The sequence below is a fragment of the Lethenteron reissneri genome, chromosome 21, assembly GCF_015708825.2.
Source record: "Lethenteron reissneri isolate LAM-NWPU_2019-01 chromosome 21, ASM1570882v1, whole genome shotgun sequence".
Lineage (NCBI taxonomy): Eukaryota > Metazoa > Chordata > Hyperoartia > Petromyzontiformes > Petromyzontidae > Lethenteron > Lethenteron reissneri.
In genome coordinates this window covers 3,438,294-3,454,043 of record NC_083799.1, presented here as the reverse complement: position 1 = coordinate 3,454,043, position 15,750 = coordinate 3,438,294, and the positions used below count along the sequence as shown (strand labels likewise).

The 15,750-nt window shown below is 46.8% G+C and overlaps 1 protein-coding gene across 1 annotated transcript in view; it reads left to right on the top strand.

Annotated features, from left to right (window-relative positions):
- Positions 1-15,750, top strand: part of LOC133345064 (zinc finger protein GLI4-like) — a 63,001-nt gene that overhangs the window by 40,724 nt on the left and 6,527 nt on the right. Inside the window, 9 exon segments of the mRNA XM_061555473.1 lie at positions 2,959-3,187; positions 4,447-4,619; positions 4,932-5,047; positions 7,675-7,806; positions 10,269-10,418; positions 11,537-11,701; positions 13,699-14,007; positions 15,167-15,304; positions 15,306-15,507. Of these exon segments, the coding sequence (XP_061411457.1) occupies positions 2,959-3,187; positions 4,447-4,619; positions 4,932-5,047; positions 7,675-7,806; positions 10,269-10,418; positions 11,537-11,701; positions 13,699-14,007; positions 15,167-15,304; positions 15,306-15,507 (1,614 nt within the window).

Here is a 15,750-nt window from a genome sequence, read left to right as displayed (position 1 = left end):
AAATATCTGAAATGACAAACAATAAATTATTAAGATTTGTATAAGTTTCTAATGCCTCAAGTGAAAAAAAAACTTCATCAAATTGTCCAATTTTATAGACTAAATTGGCATTTGTTGGAGATCTCCTTCTAGTCTGTGCCTGTAAAACAGGAGTTGGCCGGAAAAAAAGCTAAGTACAAGCCTCTGGTGAAAGGTCCATTAAACAATGAGGTGTAGTGAACAGCTGCGAGAATATAGAGATTATGTCGTCTCTTGGTGCATCGGCACAGAGTGGCCCTCGCGCTGACAGCTGGATGGGCAGAAGTGTCAGGGAATCGATTTTGGCCGACACCTCGGCGTGAATGTTAACAAAGTATTTTTGTCGTAGAGGATATCCACCCAGCTGTTCTGCCACACCCCCCCCCCCCCAAACTACCCCTCCCCTATAACACCTTCCCCAAGTGGCCCTCCCTCTTCCTCGATCCCTAAGGAATCTCTCAGCATTTGGAAGACTATTTTGCTGCCGACAACAGATTCCAACAGCCACGATCCAGCTGGTGTTTTTTTTGTAGATTTTGGTTCATGGGTGGAGCTGGAACCGGTGGTCAGTTTTCCATTGGTCATTGCGTTTTGGGATAACATGAGGCCAGTCCCTAGGCGGGCTTGCCGACAGTGAAATCTTCAACGTGGCGCTCAGCCATTGGTAAACGTCTCTTGGCTTTGGCACGAGGTGACGATGGCAGTTATGGACTTATGGCCTTGAAACCAAATCCTTGATCCTATTAAAAAACAACATTTCACATTTTGATGCCTGAGCAATAATAAACACGAAGCACAGTGCTGTGTTTGATGCATCAATATTTAGGCCAAATACATAAAACATGCCTTTAATGGTATCATAAATAATATATGGCTTTTTGCAATCATTTTTTCTAAATACAATACTTGGGTTCTTGAACCAGACGAGGGAAGGATAGTTGAAGTGGCTTCCGCTCGCTTCCTGAACAGTGATCTTTCAGTGACAACATCGCCGTACGTGGTTTAACGTCACGACCGGAATGAATTTACCTCTCAGCTGGCTAGAGGAGGTCTGTCTTCTACTTCCACTGTCAAGCTCGGCGATGTTTTTGCTTTAAGGTCACTGGAGGAATGCTTTCATTCAGCGTTGGCTCTAAGGGGATGCTGTTCTTGTGACTGCACACCATTTCTCCTCGGATATTACCGCCCGGCGTAATACTACAGTCCTAATGCGCAGTGCAGTCCTTCCTGACAGGGCAATACGTCTAAATCTGAATAAAGAATGCGCCTGCTCATTTTACACGTGGGCCTGCGGTGATTCCTTGCTTACACGGGTTTTATTTGGGGGGCCCGAGGCGGGCAGGTTTACACAAAATTAATGGTGCGGGAGCTCACACGCAGCGAGGCCGTCGTAAATCATGCACGGGGCAGCGCTGAGAAATGGCTGTGTGGATTTTTTTCATCCTCCTCCAATCCCCCCTTTTCTCCGGGTTTGATTCGGCTTATGAATACGCGAGCGGGCCTTATTAATGAGGCAGACTGCACAGGTGATTTCACAGAAGATAAATTTTCTTCCCGGTTCAGTGGTTCACAGTCAGCAAGCGGTGTGCATGTGTACAAACAGTCGGATATTATTTAATCAGCGCTGCTCGCGTGCGCTGGACAAGGACCAGAAGGCTTATTCACTGTCCCTTGCCTCCGATCAAGCGTGAATTCCAGTCGAATATCCACAATACAAAACACACGCACAAACCTCTGAAAATAAAGTTTGTGTAATGGTAGCTCTTGTAATGCTGTGGCAAAACGCAAGGCAGGATGAGATGCGAACTGGATAAACGCCAGTGCTTCAAATTGCACTCAACTCAAGCAGAGCAGCGTTAAAGTTATAGGCCCCCTTGTCCCATCTGCCTTGTTTCGCTGTAATACGTCCAGCTTCTTCCATTTTACTTGGCAGGGGAGCTTTAGTTTGCCTTTGATCCTTGAGCTTTTTGGAATCTTAAGAATCCTACATATTTATGTCTGTGGAAGAGGAGAGGAAAACCCACAATATTTACTGGAGCAGAATGGACAGTGTGATTCATGCTGCTGTGGGTGTCTCAATGTCCGAGAAAGTTTATCGTTTTAATCACCGCGAACACAAAAAAGGATCAAAATACTACATGGCATGCATCTATGTACTTATTCAGCAGATTGTGTGTAACAAAATAAATACATGGGATGTTTTGCCAAAATTTAATACCCTGCGGAAATTATACTCTTTTCAAGCAGTGGATGATGTTTTCCATGATTATTAATAAAAAAAAAGAAAATCCTGCATTGGCTTTTACTACACGGAGCCTCATCATCAGCATGTGGTCTCTTAAATTAATACCTCGTGGTGAAGTAATAGACAGATTTTTGGTTGATGGAAAAAAATAATAATAAATAACCTCTCTAATTATTAATTTCAAACTTTTTTTTATAAGCTTGTTTACCCATAAACGCCTAACTGAGTCTCGTGACTCTTTTCCAGCAGCAGGTTGCGACATACAATTCCAATTCATTTGTTTACCAGTAACTTAAAAAAATTGGCAAATTCGGACCATGACGCCAGAATACAAGGGCCTACTCTTGCGAATGATGTCACGGGATCTTTAACGCCCACAGTGAAGCAGATGGCGCGTTGTATTTTTTACAGTTAAATACACGTGCAGTATTACCCAGGGGCGACCTCCGGAATCGACCCGTGAACCTCGTGTCGAACCAGTGGCAAACACACTACCGCTAGGCAATGTCGCCAACCCAAGCACATCGTTATCAAAACTACATCTGGTGCATTCAAACACGTCTTGCTGTCTCGGTCGTACGCGTGGTCCTCACCTCAATGATTTGTCAATGACGTTGTCGTGAAAAAAAACGGTGAGGATTTCTGAAGATGAGGCTGACGCCAGGGTCAATGCCTCTTTTGCCACCCCCCTATAGCCGCCTCCCGCTACTCGAGCCCACGTCCACCGGGGGCGTTTGCCGGCGTGGGGGGCGCCCGGCTGAGCCGCAAGCGGGCACTGTCTATCTCGCCGGCGTCCGAGACGGGGCTGGACTTGCACGCCATGATCCGCTCATCACCCAACTCGCTGCTCGCCTTCCTCAGCAGCTCGCGCAGCAGCTCGGCGGCCAGCGGCTCCTACGGGCACCTGTCGGCTAGCGCTGTCAGGTGAAATGGAGTTCTGAGACATTAACAAACTGGGAATTTAAAAAAATGCATATTCATCAGATTATTTAAGCCGGCAGGTTCTTGTCAAAGCAAAATGTGTTTGCGTATTTGCAAATAGTCCTTTTGACTGAGATGCTTTTATCAATTTGTCTGCTTTTTAATTGGGTTACGGCCCTAAAAGCTACAAAAACTTTAGAGCAAAGTTTTGCTCATATTGGATCATTTTTACAACAGTTATCGTGCCCTGCCCAATATTAATGCATAAACACGGTACGGAGAGCGGCAGGGGTGAGAAGGTGCAGGGACAGGGCCCCGTGCGAGGACGCAGCACATCGTTTATAATTTATTGTGAATAAACCTGAAGTTGGGTATTAAAGGTCACTCAGCTCTGACGTGGTTTTTAAGACGCTTATGGAGTAAATATTTAATGTTCACAGTGAGCACGTCTAACATTTTCCTTTTGTGAGATTTTCATATGAATTTAATCTCATATCGCGAAGGCTACTTTTGTGTATGCAAATGAAAGAGCAGTGCTGAAATATACAATTCGAGCGACACACACACACATTGTGGAGTGTATCTTGTGTGGTTATTTAATCTCAGTGAGTCAGTATTTGTGGCAAATTGCTGTTCAGGTTCATCTAATGATTCAACATCATTGCTTAACGCATGTGTTAACGATACAGATTTATAAACAATACAGGTGCATTTAATCGCATTTGATGTTTTCAAACAATTGAAGTTATCACGATCAACATCATGATGGGGGAGAGGGCAGTGGTGCAGTGGTTAGTGCACTGCTCCATGAACTCTGCGACCCGAGTTTTCATTCGCGACCATGCCTAACATCGGTGGCAAGTGATATCTGAACTGGTCCTCATACCCCCCTCCCCCTAGCCCACTTCCCCAAAGCCCACACTGACCAGCGTGGTGAAGCAACATCAAACGCCGTGACCGTCGTGGCATGAGTAGTCCACCAACCGCCGGTGGATTGATTCTTATCGTGAAACATTTTCTATGTATTGCTGGATGGAGGCCTTCTTACACTATCACCTCATGTGCCCACGTTCCCACAATCCAACTATTCCAAGTCTGCCGGGGTCGGTCGTCCTCTGGGACGTATTCCCTTCTTTTGGCTGCCATTCCATCACCGCACTTGTCCATTTTCCATCATGCGTTCGTGCAATCAATCCATCACTGTGGCATCTAAAAATGTGGGTGCTGTCTGTCCCTTCCCTCCTGGTTGCATCTGAACCCAGCCCGGCCATCGGCTTCCCGAGTGCCCCCACACCGATGGCCTTGCAGCAGATCCTGAGCAGGCAGCGCTCGTCCTTCGGTCACACGCCACCGCTGCCGCCTCTCTCCGCCACGCACACCCCCTTGCGGCATCATTTGGGCTCCGGTGGCTCATCAGGCCGGACCGACGCCACTGGAGGTACTGCCCCTTCCATCGCTCCCAGGCTAGTACAGGGGCCATCGCTCTGCTGCCTACACAGCGGTGTTAGCCCTGCATCTCCCTCTCAAGAGGGCTGATTCAATGAAAGCAGATAGTCATCAAAATTATTCATCAATGGCATCCGTCTGTCCATTTCATGTAAGAAAATGGGTGTCGTGTGAGCATGGGAGGACAGAAATGAACGTGAAAGGCGTCAACTGCGTGAAGATAAATTTCTCATCACAGTGGCTGTTTCTTTCACGGATGGCACGTGTAGCTGAAGCCGTGCCCCCCTGCTTGCCACCCTGCAGAGTAAGTCGGGCGGCGAGGCGGCTGTGAGCAGCACGGGCGACCCGCAGGCCCACACCAAACGCACCAAGGCCAAGATCGAGGTCTCGGCCATGGCGGCTGCACTCGTCACGCAGGTGAATGTCAGAGGAGCGACCGTCGGGTGGGTAAATGGCACGTGTGTGACTGGCATCCACGAGACTCATCTACCAGCGGCCCACAACTCCACCTCATCTGCAGCCCACCATGACAGTAATTTTGTATTGACCACATGATAATGCACATCACACTAGCTTAGCCAAAAGAAGAATGGCCATTATCCAAACATGTGTGTCTCATGCCATCCGTCCGTCTCGTAAAACGATGGTGTCAGCGCTGAAGGATTTCATTGACTGTAAGTCACAATGCGGCACCATTAGTGGCTAAAGAGGCCGATTCTCAAGCTGGTGCCTTTGCCACACACCGTGCGGGCAGCATGTCATCCAGCACCAGAGGACGGCTGATCACTGTGGTTGCTCAAAGTTTTTCAATACTTTTCTCCACATTCTCTTTGCTTCCTTCCTTCTCCCTCAACCACTTTTGCTCAGCCACTTTGGCCCCCTTGCTTAGCATGAATCTCCAGCGTGGCCTTCCACTTGCTATAGTTACGAGTTCACGGTACAGTATATTGCGTGTGTTTTGTGTTCTTTTACAATGTAGTATTTATTAATGGCAATACTCTGAAGCATTTTTAGCTTCAGGCGTGTGTCCCATGAACTCGGTCTTGCCAAACAACCGTGAACAACCTCTGACATTACGTGTTTATCTCGTTTTCAATAGTCCAGACTGCATCCCACCTCCTCATGGAGCTCTTAGGCCAACTGATAATGGCTGTGGGAAGATGGCACGGGTCTGGAGGAGACGACACGGGTCTGTAGCTGCAACTCAGTTGTCTCTCGGTGAGGCAGCGAGACGGGCGGCAGGTGCTGTTTACAAGGCACGGGAAATCATAAACTAGCACGCAGCAGAACGATCATGCTTGGCGCTGCACCAGCAAGCTTGCGGCACAAACGAGAGGCGTTTCAGCTGTTGTACATAAACACGTGGCCCTTCGGTCGGTGAATTAACATCGCTGCACGCTCGGGTTCTGATTTGTGGCCTCGTTTTTTGTGAGTGAACTCGCGCTGGCAGCCTTCCTGTTTACTCTTGGCTCTGGGTCAGGCTCTGAGCGCTGTGATTAGTGTCTTGGAAAACGGCGCACAGCTTCGGAGTTGTGTATGAATAAATGTGGACAGCTGCGTTTATCTTACTTGTGAAGCTGCTTGACGCGACCTTTAAAATAAAACACAAAAAAAGATATTTATTATCGTGAGCTCAAAGTTTGTTAGTTTAACACTGATTTAAATTAAGACAAAAGCTGTTTTCAAGGGAAAAGGCCCCTTAATAGCAAACGGCGAATGATAGAGATTGTGAACAGAGTATTCGTTCACATTGTATTTCTACCAGGATTCCCTTTTAAAATATGGAGTTATTATGGTCAGTGGGTATTTAATTGATTGAAATTACTTTTTATTGATATAAAATGTTCCAAAATTGGTTATGTGCCCTATGTATGGTAGTTGGCAGAAGTGTTTAAAGACATTGGCTTAATTCATAAATGGAACTAATATTTATTGTAAGAAACGTAATTTGCCTGCCTGTAAGTCACCTTTCAGGCACAGCACTGACCTGAGTATTTTCTTTTCTTGTTGCAGAGAGTAGAGACAGGGCTTATTTTGATTGGAAAGCAACTGTGATGTACGAACTATGAATTTTTACTTATGTAAAAAAAAGACGTAGCATATATTCACCATGCTATACTTATGGGGGTTTTAGAAGTTTTTAAACCATTCTCCCATTTATCTCATTCTCTCAGTTGACAGTTGGGAACAGTTTTGTAAATCTTGATTTGAAGCTTTCGGTAAAGTCACGTAGGTTTCATCAACCAACATCATTCCCAAAAGCATCTATACTAAGGTTTGTTGGACTATATTTTCCAGTGGACCACATTATAACGTGAGCGAATGTTGGTGGGCCACATGACGTCACATGTCACATGTTTTGATGTCACGTGATATTATAACATCTGTAAATTTGACCACGTATTTGTATCTCTTGTCTTGTTTATCTCTACTTTGTATCGCTAATCTCTATCTCTTGTCTACAGCTCTCATGTTTATCTTTTCTATCTCTTCATCATCTCACGAATCTGTATCTCTTTATGTCTCGGCGAGCCACCATCTCTCACTAGGGTCATAGCTCGGCGTAGCCAGCCCAAGAACACTCACCGGTCGCATCTGGCCCACGAGCCACTGGATGATGTTATGAGCTACCCGTCGGAGGCCGTTGGACTGCGAGAAGGGCTGCGTGCAGAACGAGAGAGAGCGAGAGAGCGAGAGAGTGAGCGAGAGAGTGAGCGAGAGGCGGGGGTTTACATAAAGCAAAGTTAAAAAAAAATTACGAAATGATGAACGAAGCAAAGTGCCGACTACACCGAGCATCTTCTTGTTTCCACTGATCGTAAAAAAAAGAAGAACCCGGTCGTATGTGTGTTGAACTTCTTTCACACCGTACGAAGCCAACCGTGCTAATCGTAGGTGCGGGGGAAGGACGACAATACCAAGCAATCCATCCTACAGAGTAGGGAGACGGCGCACGGGCCAGGGAAGGAATCCCCACGTCTAGCGTGTGGCTCTCCGGCGTCTCTCACGTTGGACTTACGTGGCGCCGCTGGTCCCGCGAGCAGGAGCAGATGACCCAGCTCGAGGAGGATGCTGACCGCGACGAGCTGAAACAGGAGCCCGAGGCTGTGTACGAGACGAACTGCCACTGGGAGGAGTGCTTGCGCGAGTTCGACACCCAGGAACAGCTCGTGCACGTGAGTTGCGCAAGCCAGCCATCTCGTGCCCCTGTAATAAAACATAGACCGCATTCCTCGCGTCGCAAGATGCATTTTTTCCAAGGTATATGAAAGCAAAAGTTTGAGGGGTGTCTGTTATAATCCAGGATGCGTGTGCGTGTGTGTGTGCCACTAGATTAGTTTAACTTAATTGACACGGGGCACACTTTCCAAGTGCGTCTTACTTTCCTGAGCAGGATCCATACCTAATAATTGAGCTGGGCTGCATGCCCAGGTTCGCTTGTGGAGGCTGTGTGAAATGTGGAGTCGGTGATAAGACAATGTATTCAGCCGTCCCACATTTAACTTGCACACCACAAGCAAACACCCACGAGTGCTCACGTACGATAGACAAATTTACACCCGTTCGTGACTTGGGTGTCTTGGATTAGTCAAACTCACCAATGTTCGTGGAGTCTCCATATCACCATCTAGTGGTCACCGCGAGAGTCTCACTCAGCGCCGTGTTTTGTCGTGCGCTGCTCGTCGGCTCGTTTCGGATGTGTGAGTGGACGCCTCGCGTCGTGGGCCCTCACCTCTGGGCGCATTGCGGGGTTTGATCCCGCGCCTCCGTGTTCAACAAACGTTGTGCCTGCGCATCGGCAATCCGTCTCGGCGACAGGCGTTATTCACGCAGCTGCCCCCCCCCCCCCCCCCTAATTTTTCCCCAGATAATTAACGCAGGGAAAATGAGCGGTGGCGGGTGGCCAACCCCTGTCCCGGTCCTCTCTTTTTTTTGACAAATGCCACCGCGACACTGTTAACTCGTGGGGCAGTGTATTAACCCCCACCGGCGGTCGTGCGTCAGAATTAGCGGCGTTGCGTTCGGCTGGCCGGTGGGGGGGGGGGGGGGCATGCTGCCAAGAAGGACCTTGACACGGGTGTCATATTTCCGTGAGGAATGGTCCCAGCGTTGATTTATTTTGGGTCGTGGCTCAGGAGTGTGTGACTAGGTCTGTAGTGCGGGGTTGAGGAAATGGATGCTGGGACCCCATTAATCCAGGTGTAATTACCAGCGGCACGTCGACCCCGCAAAGCGCCAACATGCGATGATGCGATGGCGTGTAGGCTCAGCGGGCGGGAGATGTCTTTACTTTGGGTTCCGTATAATTAATTGGCGTGCTGTCTTTAATAAACAATTATCTCAATTGGGCAAAAAGTTCAGTTGGTGATTGCAGATTGACGTTAAGACGAATCAACCTTTCAGCACTGTACTGGAGAAAAATGTTTATTAGAATGATATTTACTTGAACAAATGTGTAGTTATATGATACGGATGCTGATGGATGGCGCTAAATTGCTTGTCCACTCGTGCATACATTATTGTAAAGATATGCAGCGATTTTCTCAGGAGCAAAGTTAAAATAACAAATCACTGCGAGATCCCTGAGGAATCATGTATGCAATTGGCTACCTTTGCACAAAGCCACATTAATTTTTAACAGTTCTCATTTCTCGTACATCATTATTTGAAGGTGACATATGCGCCTGCCACAGAGGAGGCATTTCCAGGAATGAACTGTACAATACATGTCATAATAAAATATTAAATATATTTTAAGGGTTATTTTTGGCACATTTTCAGTATCTGCAGACTTATGGCAACTGAAAACGCTGTTTATCTTGGTGTTCAAATTTGTGTAACAGTTTACGTAAAAATTTAATTGTGTACCTGGATGCCTGGATACAATTTTTGTGTTGAATAAATGGACAGCGGTAACAATAAATATTAACGATCAGATATTATAACTCTATAATTAACTGGGTATTGCAATGTGAGTCCTGGATGTAGCACCTTGGGGTATTTGTGCAGTTTTGGTCTCATAATGCCGGCTCATTGCAAATGTATAATTTAAACTCCTATCGAAAATACGGAATTCACCCAGCACAAACCCATCCCGTAGCACATACTCCACTGTGGCGTGACAGGTAAAATAATTGTAATGATAAAGTTGTTTTTTGAATACATCTGTGAAGAATTATATCGCATCTGAAAATAATTTTCCAGAATTTTCTAAAGTGTTGACTGAAAAGGTCCTTTAACTCCGTGCAAATGTATGACGATATCCAAGTTCTCACATACCACAGCACAAAAAACGTAATATTTTAAATGATGGAGTGGCAGGCAAAGGTGGTAAATGCAACTGAAAGGATGGCCACCGTGGAGATGGAGTGATAAAAGCAGCTTCTGTGCACGAACTTGATAGATTCTTGTGTCACGAGACCGTGAGTGATGGAAATGACTTGGGAAGGCCTCCATCCAGCAGTGAAGATATGACTGATGATAGCTTTGAAAAAGTAACGCTGTTTGCCACAAACATTGGCGGGAAATGTTCTGTTCGTACCAGAATTTAAAATTTTATGCTCTTCTTATTCTTCACATTGTGTACCTTTGTTCTTTGCCCGTCTCTGACCTGCGACCTGCTCTGCTCTGCCTGCAGCACATCAATAACGAGCACATCCACGGGGAGCGCAAGGAGTTTATATGCCGCTGGCGTGACTGCAGCCGGGAGAAGAAGCCCTTCAAAGCGCAGTACATGCTGGTGGTGCACATGCGGCGCCACACGGGAGAGAAGCCCCACAAGTGCACGGTACGTTCGCTCGCAGCGGGCGTAGCCTCACCCGGGCCGCCCCTCTGCTAGGGTTGCCCCCCCTGCCCCAATTTTCTCAGGATTGTCACTCTTTTTGAGGAAGCCATCCTGGGAAAATATCTCATTCTTCCCAGGGACATTCAAAGTCATGATTATTTTCTGTCGCGTAACAACGCACCACCTAAAACAAGCAATTTGCACGTATTTTTTAGTATTGTGAGATGTCCTTCCAAAGATATGTCCTGGTTTTTTGACCGTCAAAGGTGGCAAACCTTCCTTCTGCACCCATACACTCAGATCTCGCACCGCTCACTTCACCATCAGCAGCTTTACGCGGCGTGCAGCACCGCCACGCGTGGCGCTGGGAAGCCTCAGCAGGGCGGCGAGCACCTACTGTGCCTCAGTGGGTCGGAGACCTGTGCCGATTCGGTTCATCAGAGCCGGGAAACAATCACTGGTTGTGCTCTGTAACTGTCTGGCCTCGATCATGAAATTGGCCGTGGGCTGAAGGCCATCATAATTAATATCCCTCGATGAGACAATGACGGCACTATATGGCGGCGTCCCCACCTCAAGCAGGCTCGTGTGCCAGCAGGGTTAATAAGGCCATGTTTAGGCTTACTGGTGTTTATTTAATATTTCTTCTAATTGATCAAGGTGAATTACTAACGGTTTTGTTGTGTTTTACGGATATGAGTAACAAATACGTTTTATTCTTTGTGCGTTGAACTGATCCCTCTATCCTTATATTTTGACACAGGACAATGCATATTTCTATGACGGTTAATTTTTTTAATCTATTTTTTCTGACACATAATTTATACGTAAAAAGAATGCACGTAGATGTAAACTGGTGTTGCAGTTCGTTTGCAAGATTTGTATGCTGTGTATATTGGTCTAAAACATAAAAAAAAAATCTAAAACGTACGAAAATAAATGGTCGCTCATCCCCATCACTGGTCCTGAGCCAGTGGTGGAAAGTCCACTTCACTTCGCCGGCGACAACCGCTGTTACTTGTAATGTCTCATGGGTGAGGCTTGTCTCACACCTCGGTTATGTGTTAATGTCCCATAAAGCAACGTTTGTGAATCAATGCATTCATGAATATCGTGCACAGTTTGAGGGCTGCGCCAAAGCCTATTCTCGGCTGGAGAACCTCAAGACGCACCTGCGCTCACACACGGGCGAGAAGCCGTACGTGTGTGAGCACGAGGGCTGTAACAAGGCCTTCTCCAACGCGTCCGACCGTGCCAAGCACCAGAACCGCACGCACTCCAACGAGGTGAGTGTCATCCCTCGATGATCGCCCCCAAACGCCCCCTAGAGGGTGCACAGAATGTCGTTTCTGTAACGTCACGTATGGACGTAAGTCCCTCGTGGATGGAGCCATCTCTTGAATATATGGATTTAATTTTTATGGTTGTATTGTTTCTAAATTTCAATCAACTAGGTCCTGTAGGGCATGGTGTTTGCTATTGCTGGGCGTGCTGAGGTAGCTGCTCTAGGAACCAGAAGCAGCCATGGAGATAGGGCCTGGTAAATAGTTTTTGTACCAGACTCAGTTTTCGTTTTTGCTGGACCTGATGTGTATGAGATAACGTGGCCTCGTACACTACTATTCAATATAAGGCAAATAATGGGACAGTGTGCAGCATCGCTTGTGCATCGTGAACAATTTCCGTGCTCCCATTCAAATATCTGATAAAGTTCCGATTCTTCTTGGGAGTGTTATCAATTCATCGTGGATACAGTAAAAGCCTTTTATGGACTTTACAACATGCACAGTTACGAAAAAGACGTCAAGTATGGAATGTATTTCAAGATTTTAATCATAGAGAAGCTCTGACTGTATGGCATGCTTTGCACAGTCATCACCAGTGCTTGTGCTGTCTGGCATTGACTATGATAGTCCCTGATAATTGGTTCTTTACCCTTCTATCTGGCAACAAAACTGACACCTTTTTGCAAGGAGTCATGTTTGCATAGACCGCAATACCTGCAGTCATAATACAAACAAAAGAACATAACTCTGATAATGTGCACTGTCCTTGAAGTTGATTGGTCCACACCCGAGACAGCTTTCCTTCGAGCCTAGTCTCATATGGGTTGGACCAGATGACGCCAAAAGGCGCCTTTTGGCGTCATCTGGTCCAACCCATATGAGACTAGGCTCGAAGGAAAGCTGTCTCGGGTGTGGACCAATCAACTTCAAGGACAGTGCACATTATCAGAGTTATGTTCTTTTGTTTGTATTATGACTGCAGGTATTGCGGTCTATGCAAACATGACTCCTTGCAAAAAGGTGTCAGTTTTGTTGCCAGATAGAAGGGTAAAGAACCAATTATCATATTTTTACTGGCAAATGAGGTCCCCATAGTATGATAGTCCCTATTTTACTGTCACGGTGATAAATTGTGCAGCCTGTGATATTTGCTTATAAACTTTGAAGGATCTGTGAAGGAGATACTATTTATATTCATGCTTGATTACATTAATTATAATACTTTTTAAATACAAGAAAAAGTTTCCTTACCCACGCCTGGCCTCGAGGAGTGGTCCCATCTGCTACCATCTCGCCTCAAAGGAATGGGATGAAAACTTGGCTTGAGGCCTTTTAAATTCAGAATGTGCCACATCCACCTACGGATTGTTGGCTTCTTTGAAAGTATGCCAAAGAGAATGGGACTGCTTACGCTGTCTGCACCACATTTGAGTGAGGCAAGTCCTGAGCCAAGGTGATTGCTGGAGGCTAGTGTGTTGGTGCGCACACTGCTGCATTTGGCTCAGTGTGTATAGCTTGGCCTAGAGAGTCAGAGTGCAGATGTACAGTGGGAAACAGGGGCCAGGGAGAGCTGAGGATTGACTTTCATACAAAGAAAGTTGTTCTCAGCTGCTATTCCCATGTTGTCTCTTTCCTCTTTTTCAAATATAAACAACCTTTATTTTACCACACAAGAGCCCGATGAGACAATATCTCTTACAAACAAAAATATGTGCAAAAGAAGGGAAATATATTTTAAAAACTTTAAGAAATGAGGATGTGTTTTAAAATATATATCGTTTTACATGGGAATATACTCAGATTATAGCAACATTATACTATATGTAACATTCATTTTTCAACTACTGTACCTTTTTAAAATCCCATCTCTCCTAATTGCAATTGTCATATCGACCTCTCACAGTTGATAAAACTTTATTTGCCAACGTATGTACGCAAAGCATCACCGAGTGACTTCAAAATGTGTCCTTGTGTCTTGTCCTTCGCCACCAACTCAGAAACCGTACGTGTGCAAGATTCCCAGCTGCACCAAGCGTTACACGGATCCCAGCTCCCTGCGCAAGCACGTCAAGACGGTGCATGGGCCCGAAGCGCACGTCACCAAGAAGCAGCGTGGCGGAGATACCCCCAACCCCCGCGGGCCGTCAGGCGGGGGGGCCAGGGACCAGCCGGGCAGTGGGGGTGTGGGGGGCATGCCTGGCGGGGGGGGCAAGATGGGCCTGGGTAGCCCCGGCTCCACGCACTCCGACAGAAGGGGAAACGGCAATGACGTGGAGATAAAATCCGTCAAATCAGAGAAATCGGTGGTGAGAGAGCCTTCAGAGTTTTGGACTCGTTCGAGTCAATGTGCGTTACTTGGCAGCTAGCAACAAATATGTAGGTGTGGCATGATAACTGTGCATGAAGATTGTGTTTTCTGCATGCGGTGTGGCCATATTTAACTTTTTCTGCTCTTCAATGTAATCATTCCCCGTGTGACTTCATCATTTCGAGCTGTCTGCATACTGGACATCATTTTTTTTTGTGTGCTCTTGCCATTCCCAGAGCTCGGTTTCTGAGCAATTGTCACTAACGTGCTGCTGATGGATGCGTACTAACTCTCCTGTGCACCTTGCGGTCCATGCGACTCTCTCCTCTCAATAACCCCCGCTGCGTGGAAGCGTCGTTTTGGGAGTGGGTTCTGGGCTCTCCCGGGAGAGCTGTGTGCCCACCCGCTCGTGCCGTGGGAGCTCTGAGGCCGGGCCTCGGCCTGCAGGCTGGGTAACGCCTCCGTTCCTTTTTCTCTGTTTCTGTTGTCTGTACCCCGAGCCACCCGTCTAGCTGCCAGATCACTTGACCCCTACAGGCAGCAGTGAAATGTTAACTTTATGAATGTCCCATGATGTATTAAAGATAGTGTCACGTGCCAGCAGCTCTGTGACCACACAATGATCACATGCAGATGAGTACTTCAAACTTCAAACAACATATTCGAATATAACAACACAGACATTGTAGACATTTTTTATGACATAATGAATGTGGAAATATGGTTATTACCATTATTATATCATAATAATAATTTGTTAAACAGCACCTTATGTGCCGAGGCCACAGTTATTTTCAAGTAAAAATATATTCTGTATTCATGAACGGAGTTTAAAACACCCCAAATGACAATCATCCTGTGTCCTCTCCTGCAGCAGAGTAAAATTAGCGAATTAATTTACATCTGCTGTGTAGCTCTCTGATTGGTTCTCGGATTCTACCGTATAATGTTGTAATGATGTCTCACTCAACGTGCTGGAAGCTTCTTCAGGGAAGTTGGATATCGTGCTGACCAAAGCACGGTAACAACCAAAAAACACATCCAAGAGCTGTACCCCGCAATTGCGAAAAACCTATTCAGTTTCGCACGCCATATCGTCACAAAATAAAAGCAGGGCGGCTGCTTCATGCGAGTGACCCCACTGAAATCTCTCGCAGATGTCGCCAGGGAGCCAGTCGTCATGCAGCAGCGAGCTCTCCCCATTCAGCACCCAAGAGGCGACGGCGACGGCGGTAGTGGCGGAGGGGGAGGAGGCAGAGCTGGGCGAGGGCACCGGCCTCTGCGAGGTGGAGGGCTGGTGGCGAGGAGCCTGGGGAGGATGGGCCCGGCGTGGGGCTGCACGCTCGACGCTCGTCGGCCGCTTCCTCCACCGCCCACCGCCTCGAGCACATGAAGCAGGAGCGGCTGCGCGGCGTCATCGCCGCCGACTCGTGGGCTGCAGAGACCAGAGGGGGCACGCGAGGGGGACCCGGGACAGTCAAGCTGCCTCCCATCAATGGTAACATCCTCGGGACACTCATGAAGGCCTTTCTGGGTGGCCCGAGGAGACTCCTGTATAGTTTTGAACGCATAGAAAAGCACTTGTCAGTTTAAGAACTTATTGATTTATTGCAGATTTTGTCATGTAAACCAATTGAATATGTTGTTTCTTTACATATTTCCTTTTTTACGATGTCAACAAAATGAAGCATTTCATGAATTCAGAATGTAAACAAAAACGGATCACGTGCTTTTACTCGTT